We start from the raw sequence: 22,334 nt of genomic DNA on the forward strand, positions 1-22,334 counted from the left end.
GGCCAGCTTGATACCGTAGTTGTCAATTCACAGAAGAAATGGCATTCAGCCTTTTCTGCCTGCTTCAATGCAAGTTACATGGAACGATGTGCATGTTTTAATTCATTTAAACTTGATGGGAAGTAGGAAATTAAATAGAAGAATTAATGGAAGTTGCTCCCTTTTTTTCTCGTGAGAGAGGGTAGTTTGAAACCCATGACCGTTTCAGACATAAATCACCCTCTCACATCTCCACTCTCACACAACATAATAGACAGGCTGTGTCCCTTACAAAAGCACAGCGGCTGAGGGCCCACTGCTGGATGCACTGTAATAGCCTCGACTGCAGAGGAAAGTGCACTGCCTTTCTCAGATTGAAATCCACTGCTCCTAAATGGCTGATTGACTGCAAAGGGAATATACGCTGAAATAGACATGTTGAATATTGTACTTTTTCAATATGTATTTTTTTTAAACTGACAAATATACTTATATGATAAATATTTGAAGTGTCTTCTGCAATCTTGACCCAGAAATGTATTTTATGATCAAGAGGAAGGTAATGAAACCTTTTCATGATCTTCAGTTGGCACGGACAATAAAGGAAAGACATGGTTCTTATTCTTTACCAAATTCATATTTTCAACTACAACAAGACAACATGATGTGCATCATATAAGAAGTAGTGCTGCAACAACTCATTTAATCAGCGATTATTCCGCCAAACGACTACTCGTTGGACCAACCCAAAGGTATTCACTTCACTGTAATCTAATGAATAAAAAGCAGCAAATATTGACATTTGAGGAAGATCCCAACTTGCAAAAAAAAATTCTGAAGGTTGTAAAAAAAAAATACTAGATATTATGTGCAGTATGGTTGTTCCAGTAAAATTGATTCATTATTAGGGGATAATTAACAGAATGATTTGTAGGGACTCGAGTAGGAAACGATTGGGCATATTTCCCATAAATCCAAGCTTTTCATTAAAAAAACCCAATTCCTTTATACTTTTGAGAATATGCAGACAGGTGCAGCGGGAAATCAGGGCCCGAGATAAACTTAGCGTTTGAACTGTGGGGAAATAATTAGCGTCTGGAAACTCAAATGTGGCCTGAAGGAGCAAACGGGGTTTCACAACCTTCTGACAACTGCACCGAGGTCTGCAGATCGTCCACACGGTCCACTTCCATGCCAGATTGTTCTTCTACTGCACTGATGTGTGAGGCGCATCAACATCCTGCAACCTGACGATGACTCAGATAAGCGTCCGTGTATTGCTGGTGTAATTAATGAGACAGCACATGTGCCCACTGAACAAAAATGTATTTCCCCACTAGCAGGTCAGTCGGCTGAGCTCGTGCAGTGCAATGTGAAATATGCACTCACAGTAGAAAAAAACGGAGAAAACTACACTGAGATGAGGCCTCTTATGGTCACGAGTGGATTCAATCAATCTGAATTAGAGATGTGAAGGGTGCCAAGGTTTTGTCTTGTTTCATTTGAAGAGGGAGAACAAATTGAAAATTGACCCGGCAGCCTTCATTTAGCGACAATGTGCTAAAGTATCATAAAGTATGATGGGGATTCATCACAGTGATTTGCACAAGCGCGGGCAATACAGTGGCACAAAGGTTTTCAATTGAAAACCATAATACTCATTAGTGCAACACTCAACATCAGCAGCAATCAGAAGTTGCATTAGCCATGAGAGGGTGCCTGGACAAAATGGCATCTCTAGAACGGTTCAAATATATAAAACACATACTGGGAAATGCATTAATCAGGCCAGCTTCATAGTAAGGTATTATGCACTAATATTTCAATCCTATGTCATATCTACATCCCCCAAATCGATTATGCCTAAGTGTCAAACGGTTCAGTTTGCACAGCTCTGAACAGATTGACCATTAGAAGTACATTTTTTATCTGCAATTTCACCTTATTTATCAGGAAAAACGTTGACTCTCAAATTATAATTTTTTTTCTTTTAAATACATCCACTGTTCTGCCTCAAAACAGAATGTGAGAAATAAGTGAAATAACATTATAACATCATCATGGTTTTCAAGCAATATGAGAAGCAATATATTAAATACACTGAAGCACTTGAGGAGCAGAGGAACTTTTTATTTCAGGAGCCCTGTGTGGTCTAACTTAACACCCCTAGGACTCTTTCAAATGGGCCTAACTCAACAAAATAAATGATACGAATGTAATAAGGACATGAATGATGCAATATTGTAAAAGTGGTGCTGAAAAACTTGGAGGGTGGTGCTTCAACAACCTCTATTCCTGTCGAGCAAATGTTATAAAAGTAGATTTTGGGTTGGAAGTCGAATGTTTTACAGCAGCAGGCCAGACTCATGGTACATAACCAACGTTACTGCTACCAGCCGACTGTGGATGTCAAGAGCGGAAGGAGATGGCCGGAGACGACACGTTTAGAAATACATCTTAAAACCAGTTTCAGTCAGAAAGAGGTGAGTCTCTGCTCACGTTAGCCATAACCATAACAGACATGTTGACGATGACGTTGCATTGTGGGTAATATAGGCTTCAGGTTTTGACAAGGAAGAAGTAATCAATAATTCTATAGAAAAAAAACCTCTGGTTCTGCTGCATTCATTGGATCATTATAAGTCATGTGGGCTAACACATCGGTCGAGACTGACACATCTCAACGACGCCTTCCTGGTCCCAAGAGGATCAATCCTATCGACTTTGGTGAGGTCAAACTTTTCCTTTATTTGGTGACATATTCTCATAACTTTGGTGTTCCGCAGTGCAGACATTTATTTTCTCCTCAGCATGAATCCCAATGACTTTGGTGATCCACTTACATTTCCTCTCAGGTTGTCATTCTTGGTTTTTATTGAAAAATCAGAACTATTGGATGAATGTCATTTGGTAGACATTCTTGGTTCCCAGAAGATTTCTAAAAACATGATCACAACCTTTGATCGTGAGTTCAGGTCAAACTTTCCAATATTGTTCAATGCCAAAACCAATGATATTCACATTATCATCTTTGTCTTTTAAGCTAATTAGCTAAAAATGTGAATGCTAAATATCAAAATGTTAGCATTATCAATGTAAACAATTAGCAGCATTTAGCTGTGCCTTTTAACAGCCTCACAAAGATGCTAGCATGATGGTTTAAATACGTTTAACTACATTTTGAATTTTTTAAACCGATAGGTGTGGTGGAGTACTCTTAAGCATGCAACACGCAACGGTTTGAATACTTGACTGTCTTTTGTTTCCAGTTTATTGATATTAATGTGTCCGTCTTCTGTCCTTGTTCATTTATTTCATTGCATTTACATTAAATGCAAGAACGGTTGTATATGTTGCAAAAAATCTCAATGTTATACTAAAAATCAAAATGAAAAAAGGTCCTATTTTTTCACGTTCTTATTTGCAATAAGAATCAATCCATTTAAGCAATATACAAAATGTTCTTTTTTTAATTTTCAGTAAGAAGTGCTTCAAAAACACACACTTGGAATTGTTGACAAAAGATCTTAAAAAATTGTCTACAATGACGAAGAAGCATGATTTCTCTGCAGGGTAGTGAACCTCCAATAACCCGTGAAATATTCCGCACCAGTTAATCCCACAATGTGATCCAACACTCATGGGACAAACAGTCAAAACCCTCAAGCTGCACGTTCTCCTTCTGCATCCACATCAGCTGGGAAAGAGGCGGGGCTTCTCGACTGCAATCTATCCACTGACTCGGCCACAATAAATCTGTCAAACTCTTAATTAAAACGGTGATTTTGTTACATCGGGAGAGTTTCTTCTCAGTTGCGGCTCACGTCTGTGGTGATGTGGGCTTCGTCCGGACCGGGCGGACCGCCTGTCGGTCTGCGCTCCAGGCCAGCAGCGTTTCAGAGTCTGATCAGGCCTGCGTCGCAATCCTCTCAATGATCCGCCTGTAGTCTTCCACAACGACCTGGTAACTCTTCTCCAGCTCCTCGTGCTGCGTCTGAGTGTCCATCTGGTCCATGTGCGACACCAGCTCCTCCGGCCGCAGGCACTTCCTCATCTTCGTCAGCTCCCTCTGATTCTTCTGCACAACATCGGCAGCACAAAGACACACAAGCAAAGTGTTAAACCAGTTCGTCACTTCCTCCAAAGGCGAATGAACGTGCTTAGTCATTAATCAGCAGTTAGGGAACAACTTCATCACAATGAATGTCATAAAGGATTCATAAGCTAAAACTAATTGGAGAAACAAATAAGATGTCAGAACTGAGATTGATGTATATCATGTTTATAACGGTTATGGTGAGAAGAATTACTGGTGGATTGTATATCTGATCCTTTCAGCTTTCAATCTTATTTGGGAAGTTACAGAGAGACAATATAAATTCTACACTGAAAAAAACATGTCCATACTTCATTCCAAGTATGAACAATAGAATATCAACAGTGTTATTCTGTAATAAAATAAGTCTCCCCCATCTGCACGCCGTGGGGTAGCTATGCACGACAGAGATGTCAGAGACAAATTATGCTATGAGGATGGACATGAACATAGCAATCGTAACTTATTTATATCAATTAATGTACCCATCAGTTACAGTGTATGTACTCTTGTACAGTCGGACGTATTAGTGGAAAACGTTTGAGGTGAAATCAGAGGGCTGAATGGTTTTGGATATTGACCGACAAAGTACAGATTCACTTAGTTGAGTGCAATCTGCTGCTTTAAAAAATCCTGCACGCATATGCATGCAGACGTGGTCACTGGGGAATATGGGATACGAGTCGAAATATATAACCCCCCCCGCCCCCCCCCCTCACATTCACAGAGCAACGGCTTCTGCCTTTCGACTAACAACATGCTAAATCTCCTCAGGGAAGGAAAACGCTCTGCATCTGGCCACCAGATCTTTCTGTGCCATTCTCCCAAGGAATTCCTACTTCCCGCTTCACCACATAGGTCATTTCCACGTCAAACTCTGCTCCTTTTTTCTTTTTTTAAAAACATGTGGTTACCCTGCTGACAGCAAATCCTCTAATGGCTGCTATGCAAAGTCTCAGCGAGCAGCTCAAACAGAAAATGTCACAAGCAAACAGGATGTCGGGAGTTATATGTTGGTGCATACAGATCGACTCGGTATTTCCCACTGACAGGTCTGGTGAAACAGAATCAGAGAAGCTAATTATAATCCGTTCCCTAGTCTTAAACCGTGTGCACTAAATATTACTGAAACTCAAATAAAACCTGCCATGGAGAACATGGGAAAATAACAAAAGCAATTTTATGAAATTGCACTATTTTTTCCTGATGAAGTTCGAAAAGCGCTGCATAAGTAAAGCCACAGAACTCTGAATAGAGACAGCTTTTGGACAAAGTGCTTCAAACACACTTTCACAAGAAATATTTCTCCCAAAGAAATGCAAATCCTAACTAATGACATGTGCCTGAATAGAAAAAAGCTCCAGCAGCAGCAAAACCACAGATGCCTGGTGCGCCCTATTGTGGATGTAACAATACAGCACTAGGAACCTAACTAAAGATAAATTGTTCCTAAACGGTTAAATAATACACAGTAATAATATAGAGCCGGAAGCTCCATATTATATAATAATAATTCAAACTTATTTCGCGCTTTTCTGAATACACATAGCTAGGGCTGCAACAACGAATCAATAAAATCGATAAAATTCGATTATTAAAATAGTTGGCAACGAATTTCATTATCGATTCGTTGTGTCGCGCGATTATTACGGCGCTCAATAAGTCACGGAGTATAAACAAAGTTGAGTTGAGCGCAGAGCGGCGCAGGAGAAACAAGAGCGGAGCGGAGTGAGAGCCAATCAGCGCTGAGCTGCTCCTCTGTTGATGAATCTAATTGGCTGCTGCTGCTCACGTGGCGCTGGATGCGGAAGTCATTCACGTCGTCGGAGACATTCACGGAGCTAAGTGCGCCTCCGGGTGACGTTATGAACCCAGACACCAGGGCGCTACATGTCACGACGTGTGTGGCATTTCCACAAGAGTATAACGGAGAAAACGTGGTTATTTATTCCGTGGCGGATAGCGGAAAATATTTTTCCACGGAGAACGGCAACGGAGATAAGCCACGACGCTGTGAGCGCTGCGCGCGCAGACATTTGACGGAGCGGAGCAGCGTGTGCGCTCTGATCGCTCTTTTAATGAAGTATCGATACTAAAAATATGCTAAATCACATCGTTTTTAACGTACGGGTACTTTGTTAGTATCGCTACACTGTGCAGCGTGACAGCAGCAGATGTAGCGGACTAACATTCAAGCTAACCTAACTTCCCAAACGCTGTGGACATCTGAACGCTGATTGGCCGAGACGCGACACGTCCATCAAAGATGTTTTATTGCGAAGAGCACCACTTCACATTTTTTCCGCGTCTCACTGCAATCTCAACGGCAGCGGGCCAGGTGAAAAAAATAATAAATCGTAACGCGTCTCTGATATTGTTCAGGGGGCCGGTCCACATGGGGACCACTGCTCAGGAGAGGAAAGCTGTCAGTCTGTTTGTGACGGTTCATCACCATGGTGACCAGTGGATCTCCAGGACCTTTCCATGACTTTAAACCACATTTCCATGATTAAACATTTTGTGAAAACTTTCTATACGTGACAAAGTGAGAAGATGTAGTATTTAAAATAACAATGAGAATTAAAGCATACCGTATATATACCGTGTAAATTAACATTTGAATAAAACAAATTTGCATTACTTTTCCAAATATTTTGGGATTTTATTTTTTTCAATTACTTTTCTAGGCCTGCTATTAGCCATTTAATAATTCCATGACTTTTCCAGGTTTTCCATGACCGTACGGACCCTGTTTTGAATAAAGGGTTGAAAATTAAAGTGTTTTTGTTTTTTTATCCGATTAAACGATAAAATTATCAACCGATTAATCGATTATCAAAATAATCGTTAGTTGCAGCCCTACACATAGCCATATGCCACACATGGGGCCCATGGCTCCATTGAACGTCTGTAATGTTAAAAAAGGTAGGAGCCTGCACACTGGATTCTTGCTCAATCGCAGAGTTGACAAAGATAATTATTTGATATCGTAAATCAGATAATCAGAAAATAATTTTGCATTTACATTTTGCTTCTTTACATGAGCATGTGAACCAAACTGACGCTGTGGTGATTAAAACCTCACCCTGTATGGTCCAAATAGCCTCTTCTTCACCTCCAAACGGTACTCTCTCACTTTTTCTTCGTCACTCATGTCGGTTGCTCTCAGGCGCAGGATCTCGTACACTCGCCTGGCATGTTTCTGTAGAAACGGGGAAATAACGTTATTACCATATTTTGTATTTTGAAAACCCAAATTTGCCTCACTGGGAGTCAAACACATTTTCCAGCACAATGGCTACAGGAAGTTGTTCGCTTGTCAGGGCTCATAATAAATCAGACCTCTAGTTCTCTGTTCCAAGAAGAGCAGTTTTCTCAAGAAAAGCCACCCAGACTCCCCACGATGAATAACTGACAATATCAAATTAGAATCAAAGAGTATTAAGGCAGAGCAGCAAACTAGGAAGGTAAACATCGCAAGACCAAATGTTTGACATGTCTGGAGTATTGCACGATGGAGACGGTGGACAAAAGGGATGAGACAAGTTGGACTTTCTGTTAAAACTGAATTATAGAAAAGTTATTTAGAATGCATGAAGAATTATAATTAATTGTTATTTTAACAAATGACAAGAAAGAGTGAATTCATGTTAGTGTTAAAGTACACATGTGCACCACAGGAACATGATCTCAGATTAAGTAATGTGATTTAAATAATATTGTAGTTTAGCAATACTGCGGTTACGACTACGCTTCTCTCGTGTCAAAAGGCTGCATTTTAGTGCAGATACACATTATTTCATGGGCTTATTTCACTGATCGAAGCGAGTGAAACGACCTGTAAAGGCCTCCATCAGCTACAGACCGTGTCACCCTCGTGGCCCGCGAGCTGAACATGCAAACACAATGTGAAGCCAACGGCTAAGGACGCAATGTTGGAGCAATTTGCATTTAAAGCGCAATTTGGTTTAATTGTGCATTAATTAATTATACAACAGGTTTGTTAATCTGGTCAATCTAGTTCCAACAGCTTAAATGTGATGACTTGATGATTTTCTATATTTTATAAATGACTGTACAATTAATATTTTGGGGGGTTTGAACGGTTATCGGGACAAAACACTAATTATAAAAGACGTCACTTTTGGGTTCTACAAAACTGCAATGGGCTCTCCCCACGGTTTTAATAGACAAATCTATTTATTGAACACAGACAAAAGATTGTCGCAGCCTTATACGTCACCTTGTTGATTTTCAACTGGTCTTGTGCCTCTTTGGCCATGTCCGCTGAGAAGCCCAGGTGCAGCTTGTCCACAGCGAAGGACTGCAGGCCTTGACAAAACTTGACCAGCACATAGTCTCTCAGTTTCACGTAGCTCTCAGAGGGGTCTTCAGCTGAGGACAAACACCACCACACAATTAGAACGACTTCATAGTGCTTTCCCAAGCATATTCAATAAACCTAACAGGTATAACTTGCCAGTATAATTGTCAGTGTATATAAAGGTTTTTGTTGGAGGAGCAGGAAAATCCATTTTTGGGCCTATGCTTTTTCAAGAAGCCATTTATATGTAAGAGTTTACATAATAAATTGCTCAAGTCCAGAAAAACTGTTAGGAGGAACCGTCTGCCTATTCACTTGCTCAATGTTAAGTTCTTCCACCAAAAGGATTCCAGTCTCAAAGGATGCCTCTTTAGTATTCATCCTCCGTCTCCATGCAAAGCAGCTATTTCGAACCAACTAGTTTCAATAGAGCCTCAGCACATTCTGGTATCCACGCCAGCACCGCTAATTAACTTAACCCCTGGATCCACCAAACTGGTGTAACAAATCATGTAAACTGTTTGTGGGGGGCATTAGCACTTCAGAGGAGATGTGGATCTGCCTTTTCAATGCAGTAAATGCTGATAATCATGATGCTCACCTGTGATGTCTTGCACTTTGGGCAGGCTGCAGTAAAATCTGTGCACTGCCTCCAGAAGCTGAGCTCCATGACCTTCTCCTTGGAACGGAGGCAGGATCAACATTTGGCTGTTTAGTTAAAGGGCAGACGTACACGCAAACATAGGGCCAATGAGCAAACACATCTCTTTTTTTTTTTAAATAAGTCTGAAATCTAAAAATGTGGCATGTAGGTGGTAACTGAGCAGAAACAGAACGTCTTTGATTCAAAGCAGGAATTAATAGATTGTTATCCTGATCCATCAATGAAAAACATCACATCAGAAGCTTATCTCTAAAGTTGTTTTCAGATACAAATCACCCTGGATTGGTAATGAAACTAAATCTGGTTAGAAGAAGACAGCTCCTGGTATACCCTCAGACCCCAAACTGAAGAAGCAAGCGTCCACCAGCTTTGAGCATATGGCAACAACTAAATCTCGAAGAGCTAGTTTAGTTTGCAGATAGTCTTAAAAATATAAGAAGAGCCCTCCCGCAGCAATAATAGAAAAAATAAAAAAACCCAGGGTTTCTCTTCAGCACTGTAGCAGGCTGACAGGAGAGTCACAGCTGTGGAGCCGAGCATCTATAAACGCTGTATGCCCTGGTGTATATTGGGATTTTTCCTATCAATTTCAACGGTTTCTACTTTCACGCCTACCTGGGTATTGGCTAACTACAGACCATCTCTCTAACCTCCCCTCTCCAAGATCCTGAGAAAGTGTATCAAATCAGTTGTGCGACTACATAATCAGATTTAGAAAAACACCAGCACACCGACGGCACTGGTGAAAAAAACAATCAAAAATTCTTAATGGCAGCAGACAGGACTCTCCTCTCTGTGTGGGTCTTGTTTAGAGTGTGCTGCCACACCACACACCATTGACCATGATCCTGAGACTGGAGAGTGGAGCAGTTTTTTGGCATTTCAGGCACTAACTTAATTTGGTTTAATCAGATCGATCAGATCGATCTCAGTTTGTATTTGTACTCGACAAAACCCAACGTTCCACACGTTATTCACGAGTTCCACCAGTTTTATGCTTTATTTAATTTTATTTTGCTTCCTTTTGCTTCCTTTTAAACAATATTTATCAGAAAAAACTAATATTTCTATGCTATATGCAGATGACAACCAACTCTATTTAAAGAAAAAACCAACCAAGCAACTGTAAAAAAACATGGCAAGCAAGACAAAAAGACAAAAACAAAAAATGACTGCAAATCTTTGATGTTTAACTAAGACAAAATAATTTTTTATTAATCTCAGCACCTGAGCACCTCATTGTAATTATCTGGTGTAAGTTCTTGTGCTCGGGCATGCCTGGCCACCCAACACCACTGTAAAGAATCTTTGATCCACTTTTTGAATCTCTTGTCCTTTAACTCCACGTAAAAAAATTCTTCATCTGCATTATTCATTTCAAAACAAATTTTCAAAAATCTGGCCATCTTGATCTCAAAAAATGCAGAAAAGGTTATTATCGTAGATGGATTACTGCGGACTCATTAGCAGGCTGCTCTAATAATCCTTGCTCTATCTCTGCTCTCCCTCAGCTCAGAAAAAGAGAGAACCTCACACCTGCACTAGAAACTAAAACCAAGAAATGATCACTTCACTCTCTGCACACTGCTCTCTGCACAAATCAAGAATCACTTTTACACTGCTTCTAAATTCTTAACCTACAAAGCCTTATTGGCTCTGGTCCATCATATCTTAGAGCTAAGGAGCTATTGCCCTCCTCTTGCCCTAAGACTAAGCTAAGCTCACTATTTGTAGTTCAGTTCCTAGAAAGAAGTAGAAAAAATAAGAGCCAGAGCCAGCCCTTAGTTACCTCAGTCCGGGAGGCAGACTCCCTCACCGACTAGTCCGAGAGACACAGTCACTGGCCAGACCTTAGAGTAGACTTTAACCTTCCTCTTTTAGTTAGCTAGGTTTATCCTGCCGATCCCTTCCCTTATGGTCTCTGCCCCTATCTATAGGCTTATGACTGCGCGGGCGTTTTCTCTCTCCACCTCCCTTTCTTCTCCTCTCTTCCTTATGAATTTGCTCGGCTTTCTCCTCAGTTACTCACTCTACACTTTCCTTTCGAAGTCCTTTTTTTCTTTCGTCCCATGGGGGTCATCGACCCTATGTGGCTCCTATAGGATAAATCCCCCTGATGGATGCCCTCGTCCTGTGGAATCTATCACCTCCCTGATCGCCACTGTCCTCTTGAGGACGCCTCCTCCTCCTCCCCCCACCTGATGCTGGATGGAGGATTCAGTGACATCTGGAATATGCCTATGTTTCCTATTTCATTATATCTGTCATCTTCATTTCATTTATTTTATACTGTCCATGTCCTTCTGTACACATTACTGTGTTCTGATCCTCCTGTTGTTCCTCTCCTCCTCCTCTGTGGTTTTTCCTCTTTTTTTCCTTTTTTGTTATTTGGGTGGGTTTTTCCTGTTTTTCCTGGTCCTGTCAGGATGTTGATGTGTACAGAGGGTGTGTACAGTTGTACAGATTAAAAACTTAATTACAAATAAACTTGAATGGTTGGCTATATAAACCAGTAATTTGGGCTCTTTGGGAAGAGGATAAAGAAATGTATAATTTTCAACTCCTTTTTTATACAAAAGAATGGGAAGGCACGCGCTGCCCCAGCAATTACCTTACACGTGGTCGGGTTTTGTCTGGGTACACGTAGTAATTATAAACTGTCATGTAGCCAACAGTTGCGTAGAGAGTCTCCCCATCTTTTTTGTACTTTTCAAATCTGAAGATAAAACACAAAAGGCAAACGGGTCAATTACAGGCACACTCCCATGCAGTGTCCGTTCTAGCCCCTCTGCTCTCGTGCCCACCCCCAACCCCCGACATCAGCATGTTAGAGCAGCCAGGCCCCGATTGGTACACCTGCTACAACCTGAATACATTATGCACTTAATTGGAGTACTGCAACTTAGAGGAAGAGAAGGGGTTGGAGGAGGGACTGAGCTCCTCAAAATCACTTCAGTCCATTTTCCCTATTGTCAGTATTAATAGTTGCCAGGGTAAAGAAAACACTGGCAGAGGCTCTTTTTACTGTTAAGACATTGTTCAGTGTTTCAAAAGACAACAGTATTCTATTCAGCTCTTGCCCCTGAAAAATCTGAAAAGGGCCTTTGGCACAAAGGAAGCTCTTGCCTGATCAACAATTCTCCTACAGGGGAAATATAATCAAACTGGCCTGGTAATTGGCCACAAGCGCCACAAAGGAGGGCTTTGTTTTTCAATGACACAAAAAAGGCTCTAGGGTAGGGGTGGGCATAGAGGAGGGTGTGTGTGGGGGGGGTATGATGTCAATTAAGGAGGGCACTCACACAAGAAAGAAGTCCCAATGATCGTCGTCTGCGTCGATGTAACTGGCAGTCTCTATGAACCACATGAGGAAGGTCTGCAGGCGCTCGTGGTACTCTAGGAATCCGGGGCAGGTGATATCAGCCTGGGGCGAATACGGCAAAAACAAATGTCTGATATAGTTTAGAGTTCAATTTCATCCCTGCCATTAGCCCTCAGAAGTAACAGCAATTATGAAAATGTACAAACTGATCTTGAGATCTTTGGTGAGGCAGTAAGTGTTGTTTGTACCTTGTGAATCTGGTACGTGAGTTCTCCTGCCTCCTCGCTGTGGACAGTGTACGTGTGAAGCTGAGTGCCGAAGGGCTTGAAATTGGCCTCTTTCTCCAGCAGTGAGATGAAGTCGTCAGTGTTGCAGGTGAACCCAGCGGGAACGATTTCCCGGATCTTTCCCTCGATATCATCTGGCTAGGTAACACAATGTGAATACATGTAATCATTCCACTAACAAATCAGGGTGTAAAAAGCACAATAATCCTTGTAAACACGTGTAAGATTTATTTCCAGAAATGTGACAGTGTGGTATTTTCTGAAAAATTCCAATTTAAAAACACAGATTATACATTAATATAAAAGAGAGAAAAAGTGCATATAATCCTATGAAATGAAACTGGAAGCATACATGTGTTGAGCCAATGAAAAGAAAAACCATTAGGCAATTAAAACTGTCAGCTGAGCAGAGACCACCATGGCACCCTCCCCCACCTCCCTGGTGAAAAGACCACTTAAATAGGTACATTTAGTACTTATGTTAAACCATGAATATGTGATGAAGTTGCCACAATAAACACATTTCTGCTTCTCACTGGGAAATAAAATCTTATGAATTGATCTCAACTTAACAAACCTTTGGGACATCCATAATAGAGGCCTCTCCTCTAATCCTGCCAAGTGAACCCAATCAAATGAATTTGCCCATGCGTTTTTCAAAGAGCCTCAGAGACAAAGGGGCCCTACCCTTGGACTTTTTACTCAGTGCAACCTGTGGTTAGTTCAGCTGTAATGTTTGCATTGTATCCATTTCCACAAGGATTGACATGAGAACACTTCGCTAAGCAGCCCTTTCACACCATTTACATGTGTGATGGGCATTATTTCAGCACAGAGGCCCTTGCTGCTCAGCATTGAAAACTGGGAAATGAAGAAGGTCTGAGCAAAATGCACTACAAAAGGCTAATACAACATACTGCTAATTCCCCCCCCCCTTCAGACATCAGCTAATATCTAACTGGAAGTAATGCACCTGCAGCTGAATGCCTCTTAACCATTGTAATTGTTCAGCCACATTTCTAAGGAACAAGGACAATACTTAAAAGGCCATGGACAAACAAGTTCCTTTGTCCCGAGCACTCTTCGACATACTAGACACTAAATTGCACTGCCTTTCAGAATAGATGCCTTAGTTTGGGATGAATATGACTTAACAAAGTACCTTTAGAACATTTAGTTAATGTCTTTGATTCATAACAATAACCACAAAGGGAGTACAAACTATCTGATTGGTCGCGTTGGTGTTATTTCATCTCTTTAATTTACTCCAAAAACCATACGACATAAAAAATATGCAGTCATTTTTTTATGCTTAGAATAATTTGTAAAGTACCGGCTTCCCTTTTTTTCTGAAAGGATATTAACACATTTACGTTGATTAGGACATGTAAAAGAAATAACAACATGACTACGACGAGTACTCGGTAGTTTCCAGCCCATGTGCACAAAAGGTCTGGCACGATAAATCAACGTTTTCTGAGAGGTCCAGCGACGTGTTTTTGGCTGATTTAAAGGGGAGAAGGTGATGCGATGATGAGAGTCTTGTATCAACGTGGCAGCTGCATAAACTCCATCTCGGCCTCCCCTCGCCTCTCGCTCTCTTCTCTCACCAGCTGCACCCCGACCGTCCACATGCACTCAGAGACAAACACTCTTCAGATGCAGCCTGAACTCTGGTGCTCCCTTCACTCTCTACCTCTACACCAGCTGCACTCAAACCCTTAACAAGGTGAACACTCAGGGGTCAACACTGAACACTAAAGCAGTGCCACACAGACAGTAAGCCAGCCATCACATTTCAGTTTGAATATCAGCTCCAAACTATGTTCCCCAAAAAGTCTAATGGCTCTCTTCAGGTTTAAAAACAGTCGGCCGCTTGCCACGGCAGGGTTTTTTTGTGTGTGGAGTCACCGGAGATGAAAGTAAGGTTGAATGTCTATCGGAAGGAACCGTCGATGTCTCCGAGGGTCACATATAATTTAATTGCATCCAAAGAAACAATGAAACCTGGGGAGTTTACATGTTTCTCCCGCTACCACCAGTTGAGGGCCACATTGTCCAGTGAGGGAGCCCCTGCTGTTTCCAGACAGGACAGATGTCCCAGAGTTGAATCATCTGACCTCAATAGGGGTTCCTGGATAATTCTTGTATTCGTTTTGCATGTTTGCTGCATTGACAGCTTCAGGGAAAATTCAAAGCTTCCTTTTGTGAAGTGTCGTAGAAGGAGTTAGCAGTTTATTAAAGCATTTCCCTTTACTGACCGGTTTTGTCCAAATACTGACTATTGATAATATGTAAATTCACGACTGGCAGTTTAAAAAAGGCAGAATGTTTTCATGCCAAGCAGTGCAACTAACTGCCAAGTCATTAGTGGAGAAAATAGGTTAATGAATACATTTGTCATGACATGAAAAGGCTCGTCTCACATTGAAGCATAATAAACTTACAGAGATTCAGCCTCAACGGTTTTGATTGTTGATGACTTGAGCAAACATTTTGCTCCTGGAAATATATGTACAAGATATCCAACCGTGTCACATTACTGCTCCTGCTGATTCAATCACACAAACCTGGGGGGAAAAAATCAATTCCTCATGTTAGACCCCACGTACAAAACCTTTTTAAAACCCTTCTCTTCCGCCAGGGAGGAGTAGGATTAGGGTATGGGCACAGGGGGCCACGGTGGGCTGAGATTTAGTCTAACAAACCAGGAGATCTCTTACAGGAATAATGCCACCACCCAGAGAGGCTCTCAGTTACTTCAGTATGTGAAGAAACCGCACAATGGTGCGGTGGGACTGCTCACAAAAGAGCACCATAGGTCTATCGGATCGCAGTATGGAATAATTGATTGCACAATCCTTTTGTCATTCAATTATGGAGGCAACCACTTCCCAGTACTCCTTAGTATGATTAACTAAACTTCAGATTATTAAGGAAGTCTATTGCTGTACGTTGATGTGCTTGTTTGACAAATAAAAATGAAATCCTGTTTCATTTTCCCTTTTATAGTTACCTAACATATATGTGACACTGGGGACCCAAACTAACACTTTACTTCACTCAAAATACAGTAAATATCTTTTCCTTCTTTAGTTTACCAACATGTTATGTCATGTAAAAACATATCTTATTAGATTATTGTCCATTATTATGGTTATAAATGTATATAACAGTGTATAAATGCAATACATGTAAAAAATTATAAATCATTATTGATAATGCAATACAATTCAACAGCACCACAAACTAAGCATGAAGTTGAGTCAACGCTTCATGGTGGGATTGATGGGTTTGGCTTATCAAAGATAGCATTTAGTATACAGGGCAACAATAACCCCTTCCATGGACGTCGCCCTTTCAGAGTCCATAGACCTTTGGGTGGCCTCCCTCGCCAGTGACTTCCTCAAGCAAACAGCATGCTTGAGTCAGATTGCCACTGTGCCATATTTTTCTCAATTTCTTTCATTATTTATCTCCGAAATGTTTTCTGCAACCTTCCCCTGATTGTTAGTTCACCTAATCACAGGTGCATTTACAATGGTGTGTGTGTGTGTGTGTGTGTCAGACGAGAGCCGATTTGCATCAATTTTTTTAGCTCAATAAAATATTTTTGTAATCAATACATTGTCTCAAATTGATCACCGAGGGAGGAGCTAGTAATTGCAAAATGAACTGCAACAGGGTAATGCAGGAAGCTGATGCACTGTATATCATCCTTTACATGGTTACCAATAATCATTATAATAACAAAACAAAATAGCTGACACAAGTATAGGGATCCTGCCAAAGCAGTCAGTTGCATTTAAGGGTGCTAGAACTTCTAAATTACAAAAGAACAATGAAATACATGTCTTACCTCCACACAATCAAACATCTCAGTGACTTTTGAGGAATATTTCACTTTGAAGAGGGTGCTCAGGTTTCCGGCAGTGTAGAAGAGCTGTATCTGAAGACCTTTGTATCCAAAAGCGACCTCACTGCAGACAAAGAGTTTGGCATCATTAACACTCTTAGCAAGGCTAGGTTTTTAACTAGATCAGAGACTTGTATTCAGAAGAAGAAAAAAATAGCAGCCTTTTTATATAATCGACAGTCTAGGATAAAATGATATCACAGGAACAATAACAACCATCTGATTATTCATATTTAATGACATTCATTAGTGAATAATAAATGTTTACTGTAGGTCTGGGCACTTATTTCACAAAGTTGCATTGTTTCTCTCACCACTACATCACTGGCAGTTTAGGGCAGAATAGATTTTACCATTATGCAACTGTGTGATTGAGCTTTACTAGCAATTACGCTTGCTGAAATAATTAATGCCCCAATTACTGAGTTCCCTTTGAGCTGATTGCAGCAAGTGCAAAAATAACCAATCCTAGTTTTGACTAATTTGGAAATGCAATTTCGAGCATAACGACACGCTACAGCCGACACAGGTGCCACACATGTAGTAAGGAGCAAGGACTCTTTGTGCATCTCATCAGGGTTAAAATGTGACTCTTTACATCTTTTTGAGAGAATATCATGCAAGACAGACCTTTGTTGATGTTCACGTTTTTATCTTTGCATACCTACAACTAAACTTCCTGCATTCTCTACAAAACTCACGATGAAACAGACTTTGTATTGGCATATACTCAATATCACAGGACTTCAACTAGATTGAGAAAATACAACATTTTAATAAATTGGACGATGACTTATATGAAACATAAGTGGAAACAGAAATTATGTAGTGTTGGCGTGCTTGCGCTAAGGATTACAAACACGAAGGCACATCTTTTTTTTAAATGCACAAAGGGGTTACATGTAATAGAAGGAGCTCAACAGTCAGAGAAATTGGTTTGGTAAAGTTGCTGAATCAAATGGCTGGCCTACCCACATCCATTGATTCACAATGTGATGGGGAAGCGATTAAACAACATTGGAGAACATGCTATATCCAATACATATTCTTGAATCCTTACCGAGTCTTCACTTGTAAGCGTTTATATTTTGTAAAAGCAGATTATCTAAGTTTACCATGTTCGACAAACACGTACCAGATAGAGCATCAATAGCTATTTTATTTTATTGCTCGATTCAGATTATTTATGTTTTAATGTTGTTACTCCACAGCTTAATTTAGACAGTTGTGATAAATTGTGAGCTTTATGTCTTCGCCACGCATGCTGAAGAACTTCCACACGAACAACATGTTGTATGTGTGTGTGTGGCTGTGAAGTTAGTCTATGCCGCTGTGTGCCAATGTAAAACACGTGGCAGTGGCATGCATGTGTAAATGTGAATAATAAAAAAGGAAAATATGAGACAAATCAGCTGAAAAACAAGAAATGTGATTGCTTCCAATCATTGGATTCCCCAATTGATGAATTTAAAGCCAATATTACAATTTTGGCAACACATAGAAAATGTATGAGGTTGATTTTCATCAGTTGGGTAAATAAAGTGTCTACCTGAGCACACGGTTCTAGTAGCAGGGGAAACAAACATGGAAAAAGATAGCTTGGCAGTCAAGATCCTACTGCTGTTCTTCCATTTCAGCTCATAGGAAACTAAATGTGTTGCTTTCTGGTGCATGATGAAAGAGAGGTGCCGATAGCAGCTTTTTAAAATGTAGAGAGTTCCCCCCCACGGATGCATTAGTCAAAGTTATGCTGGTGTTGTTGCATCCATGTTATTAGAATAGCATAGACCCCTTCAGGGTAGCGCAGTGTAAAGCTTCAGTTCTCTGTTGTATATTCATAATTTAAATGTAAGACAACGTCCGTCTACATTAAATGTCTCGAGCCAGCTTTTAATTCCATGAGGTCAGTAAGCAAGGATGTGGAACAAATACTCACTCATCCCCATAAATTTGGTGGCTGTACTCGGGGTGGAATGTAGTGCCATCATCCTCAACATCCTCTGGAAAGCGAACTGGGGGAGAAGACAGGGTTCAACTATTTTATGTGTCAAAAAATAGAAACTAATTCCACAAAACATTGTCACTGCACATAAATGATCATATTCAATAAAAAAAACATATCGATTAAAAACTAAATGAACATACCCAGTTTCAAGCATATAGCTTCATTGGTGTCACACTTGTATTCAGCCAGTTTCTTCTCCATGGTATTTACTGCTGAGAACACAACATAAACCACAAACCGGGAGGAAATCGTTAAGTTATGTCAGTTGTTAACATTAGTTGTTTCTACAGAACAATGTTCTACTTCTCCATTTCATCTCGAGTTTAATTAATTAATCTGGATCGCACAAAAAAAAATCAAGTTAAAGGTTAGTCTTTCCACTGATCACTAAAATATCAGAAGCAGTTTGACTCAAACTATTTAGATTATTATATAAATTAAAAACACATTGATGAAGACATAGTTGACACACGATGACAATTGTGCCATGAACACCTTTGATAGGAGAACAGTTACCCGATATATAAATACTTGGGAAACAGATGTTGATGTAACTTAATCAACAACGTGTTCTGTCATCAGCAGCAAGCCGCGCATGCCGACCAAACACATCATCTCTGGATGCTGCAACTCCCTCAATGACAACTTGTAGTTAAATCAGCTTCATGTGTGTTCTATGTGGAGTAACGGTGAAAGTGCTGAGGTCATGAATGGCGTGAAACATATCCTGTTATGCCGATTTTAGCTGCTTTACAAACACTGCCCTCGCGTGACCAGTTATCCCTTAAGATGAAGTAGGTCTACGGTATATTATGAAGAAAAAGGCAAACGTAAGGATGCCAGCATCCAACAGCACACTTACACCCAGGCGCTACATTAACACACAAACACACTGACAGCCTGGTAGCATGCGACTAGCAGGCAGGCCCCTGCTGCTGCTTTACAGTGTAGCGTTAGCTCCGCTGAATTAGCCGTGTGTTCAACGTAATACTGGATAAGCACGACTCCACTGGCCTCAAAACGGGGCCATCGGCCATAGCTCAGTGAATATGCATTCAAACCAAGAAAGCAGTAATATAGCATGGAAGCGTTTAGCCACTCACCCGCCATTTCTGCACACTGATGTGCGGAGCTGTGTTGTCCCAAAAGACCCGCGGAATCAGGACAACTTCCGGGTCCCTGCGTTTCCGTGGAAACAGGATGTAGTATTTTTGTTAAGGGTTCCTGTAGTATTCAATAAAACGACATAAAACAACTGTAAAATGTGTGACTTTACCACATTATTACCGATTAAAGTGAATTAAATGGCAATTGTTAACAAAACTAACTGGCGTCAGAATAGGCAGGAACGCTCTGTTTCTAAACACAAATTAATTGTATTATGGCTGCAAATACTGCTGATTGACTGGGTTCAATAGAACTAACGCCAGCATTACATGAACGTTAACGCTAGTGTTTTTTATTCCGAATAACATTAGCTTAATCAAGTAGCTGTTTAGTGAATAAATACCAGAACATAAGAGACACATGTCCATCACAATTTCTTAGAGCCCACGTGATGTATTCTAGCTAAGGAACCTATAAAACACGGGAAGCTACACATGAAACACATGCACGCCAACTGGATGCACCACCTCACACGAGGCTTTAGGATGCATTCATCAATTCAACATATTCGTATTGTGTCATTTGTTAGCATAGCCTAATTGCATTCGTCAGTCAAACAATGTCATAAATGCATGTATCTAAGACCAATTATTTACTACCAGCGTTTTTTCTGACCATTAATGCATAATTAAAGGTTAGTTATCTTGGTCACTATTCTTTAATAACCAAATGCAACACTGTAAAACATTTCAAGGCAGTTCAACTTGAAAAATGAAAGTTCATCTGCTGCCTTGAAAATGTAAGGTAACTCAACTTGAAGATTTCCTTGGATTCAACTGAGAAATGAAAGTTCATTAGGTGGTTTAAACTACAATATTCTAGTTGTCTCGTGGACTTGTTGTCCCTCGTTGTTCAAACTTGATCCACCAAGTTAAAACAAAGATTGTTTTATATTCTCAGTTCAAGAAAACGTACCTATTTGAATAAACACACATTTCAGCTTTTTTGTAATTTCAGTAAAAATATGTACCATGCATGTGTATACAACTTTCCATTTCAAGTTAAGAGGATTTACATTCCAAATGTGTTTCAAATGTCATATACACATTAACTTGACTTGGAATTTCAAAGTGTGCTTGCTTTATAAAAAGGAAATAACCAATAATTCTTACTTCTGTTCCAAAGATATAACATTTATTTGGAGAACATATACACAGACTGAAACATTGTACATCTCAAGACACCCAAATAGATGTGTTTAATACATTGTTCCCACATACAAGTGGAGGAAATCTGACAGACACTGACAGTATGCTTCTGAAATTTTCAGATATCAAACTAATAAATCCATTGTGAGTTTAACTATATGTTTGGGGACATATTGTGGACATGGAAAGACGAGTCATGATCGGAATTTTTTTTTGTATACAGTTCATTTTCAATTAAATTCAGCATCAGCAGGGCCATGGCAGCTGGCAACGGAGGCAGGAGGCCGGCCCACCAGGCATGAGGCATCGCGAAAGAGGCCAGACCAATGAGGTCGGCCTTTGAGGCAGGAGGTACAGAGAAGGAGGCAGGGCCAATGGGAAGGAGGCCAGGTCTAGGCCAGAAGCTGGATGCAGGAAGCTGGGGCAAGGACCCAGGACCAGTTTTAGACACAGGTCCACTACGAGATGTGAAGTCACAAAGACTAGAGTTAGTAATGTGCAAGGGAATGTAAATCCATCCAAAGTAGAGACCAGGGCAAACCTGATTCAGCCCTAATAAGCGCCATTGAAGAGGAAAGTCTTAAGTCTACTCTTAAATGTGGTGACTGTGTCTGCCTCCCGGATTGAAGGTGGAAGCTGGTCCTATATAAGAGGAGCTTGATAATTGAAGGCTCTGGCTCCCATCCTACTTTTTAAGACTCTAGGAACTACAAATAGCCCCGCATTCAGTGAGCGCAATATAGTGGGGCAATACATTTTGATGCCTAAAACACGAAACTATGAATCTGAATAAGATTTTATCTGTAAGGTTATTGTAATGTATTTGCTTAATGCAATAGGGTAAAATATCTACAGAGAAATTAAATGTTTGTGTAAGTCAGGTCAGCTATGTATATGTTTTCTTCCTGATACCATTGAAAACATCAAGTGAAATGGAAATATTTTATTTTTGTAGAAAAATATATATATATTTGGGATACAATCCCACCTGGACAAGTTACTGTAAATAAAGAGACTCTTTATTCAGAAAGTAAGTGGTTAGACGACAGCAATTTCTCAATAAAAAACAGAAATTTACTCTCCGGGGCAAAAGTGGAATTGTGAACATCCCTCTGAGCCTAAGTAATGCTGTGCTATCATCCCGGCCTCAGCTATTCTGTCCTCCAGGTGCACCAATGAATGACCTACCCAGTCATGTTTAAGCCACTGTAATTGTACCTACAGCACTAGATTATCCCTTTCCTGAACAATACAAGCAATACATGCTGCTTGATCTCTGAACTTCAACCTAGTTGTTAGGACTTTTTTTCTCTGCAAATGCAGGGAATGAGAAAATCCCACAATAGAGAATGAAATAGAACATTGTAGTGTTAAATGTGCAGTCAGACGTGCTCTACACAATTCACAAGTGTTTGTCTGAATTGTC

General features: G+C 40.4%; 1 protein-coding gene across 3 annotated transcripts; it reads right to left on the reverse strand.

Moving 5' to 3' along the window:
- Nucleotides 1–2,088: 2,088 nt before the first annotated feature.
- Nucleotides 2,089–19,743, reverse strand: hat1 (histone acetyltransferase 1). 3 transcript variants are annotated; one of them, XM_056433096.1, is made up of 11 exons: nt 19,697–19,743; nt 18,734–18,805; nt 18,525–18,600; nt 16,532–16,652; nt 12,634–12,810; nt 12,366–12,487; nt 11,675–11,779; nt 9,001–9,107; nt 8,319–8,470; nt 7,161–7,277; nt 2,089–4,057 (listed from the first exon to the last, which is right to left on the reverse strand). In XM_056433096.1, the coding sequence occupies exons 1-11, from the start codon at nt 19,701–19,703 to the stop codon at nt 3,887–3,889; spliced, it is 1,227 nt and encodes a 408-aa protein (XP_056289071.1). In that variant the 5' UTR covers nt 19,704–19,743; the 3' UTR covers nt 2,089–3,886. The 3 variants fall into 3 exon arrangements, with proteins under 3 accessions (XP_056289071.1, XP_056289080.1, XP_056289086.1); XM_056433105.1 differs by having other exon boundaries at nt 18,734–18,802; nt 19,697–19,730; XM_056433111.1 differs by lacking the exons at nt 16,532–16,652; nt 18,525–18,600; nt 18,734–18,805; nt 19,697–19,743 and having other exon boundaries at nt 12,366–12,515; nt 12,634–15,109.
- Between the last annotated feature and the right edge of the window lie 2,591 nt (nt 19,744–22,334).

Source organism: Pseudoliparis swirei, chromosome 2 (genome assembly GCF_029220125.1).
Source record: "Pseudoliparis swirei isolate HS2019 ecotype Mariana Trench chromosome 2, NWPU_hadal_v1, whole genome shotgun sequence".
In the NCBI taxonomy this organism is placed as follows: Eukaryota; Metazoa; Chordata; class Actinopteri; order Perciformes; family Liparidae; genus Pseudoliparis; species Pseudoliparis swirei.

What these genes read in the sequence shown, in the direction of transcription:
- hat1 (XM_056433096.1), bottom strand. An exon ending in CACCAAATTTATGGGGATGA is followed by an intron (nt 16,653 to 18,524) that starts GTGAGTATTTGT and finishes CTTTGTCTGCAG; the next exon opens with TGAGGTCGCTTTTGGATACA. An exon ending in TCACGTACCAGATTCACAAG is followed by an intron (nt 12,488 to 12,633) that starts GTACAAACAACA and finishes TATTCGCCCCAG; the next exon opens with GCTGATATCACCTGCCCCGG.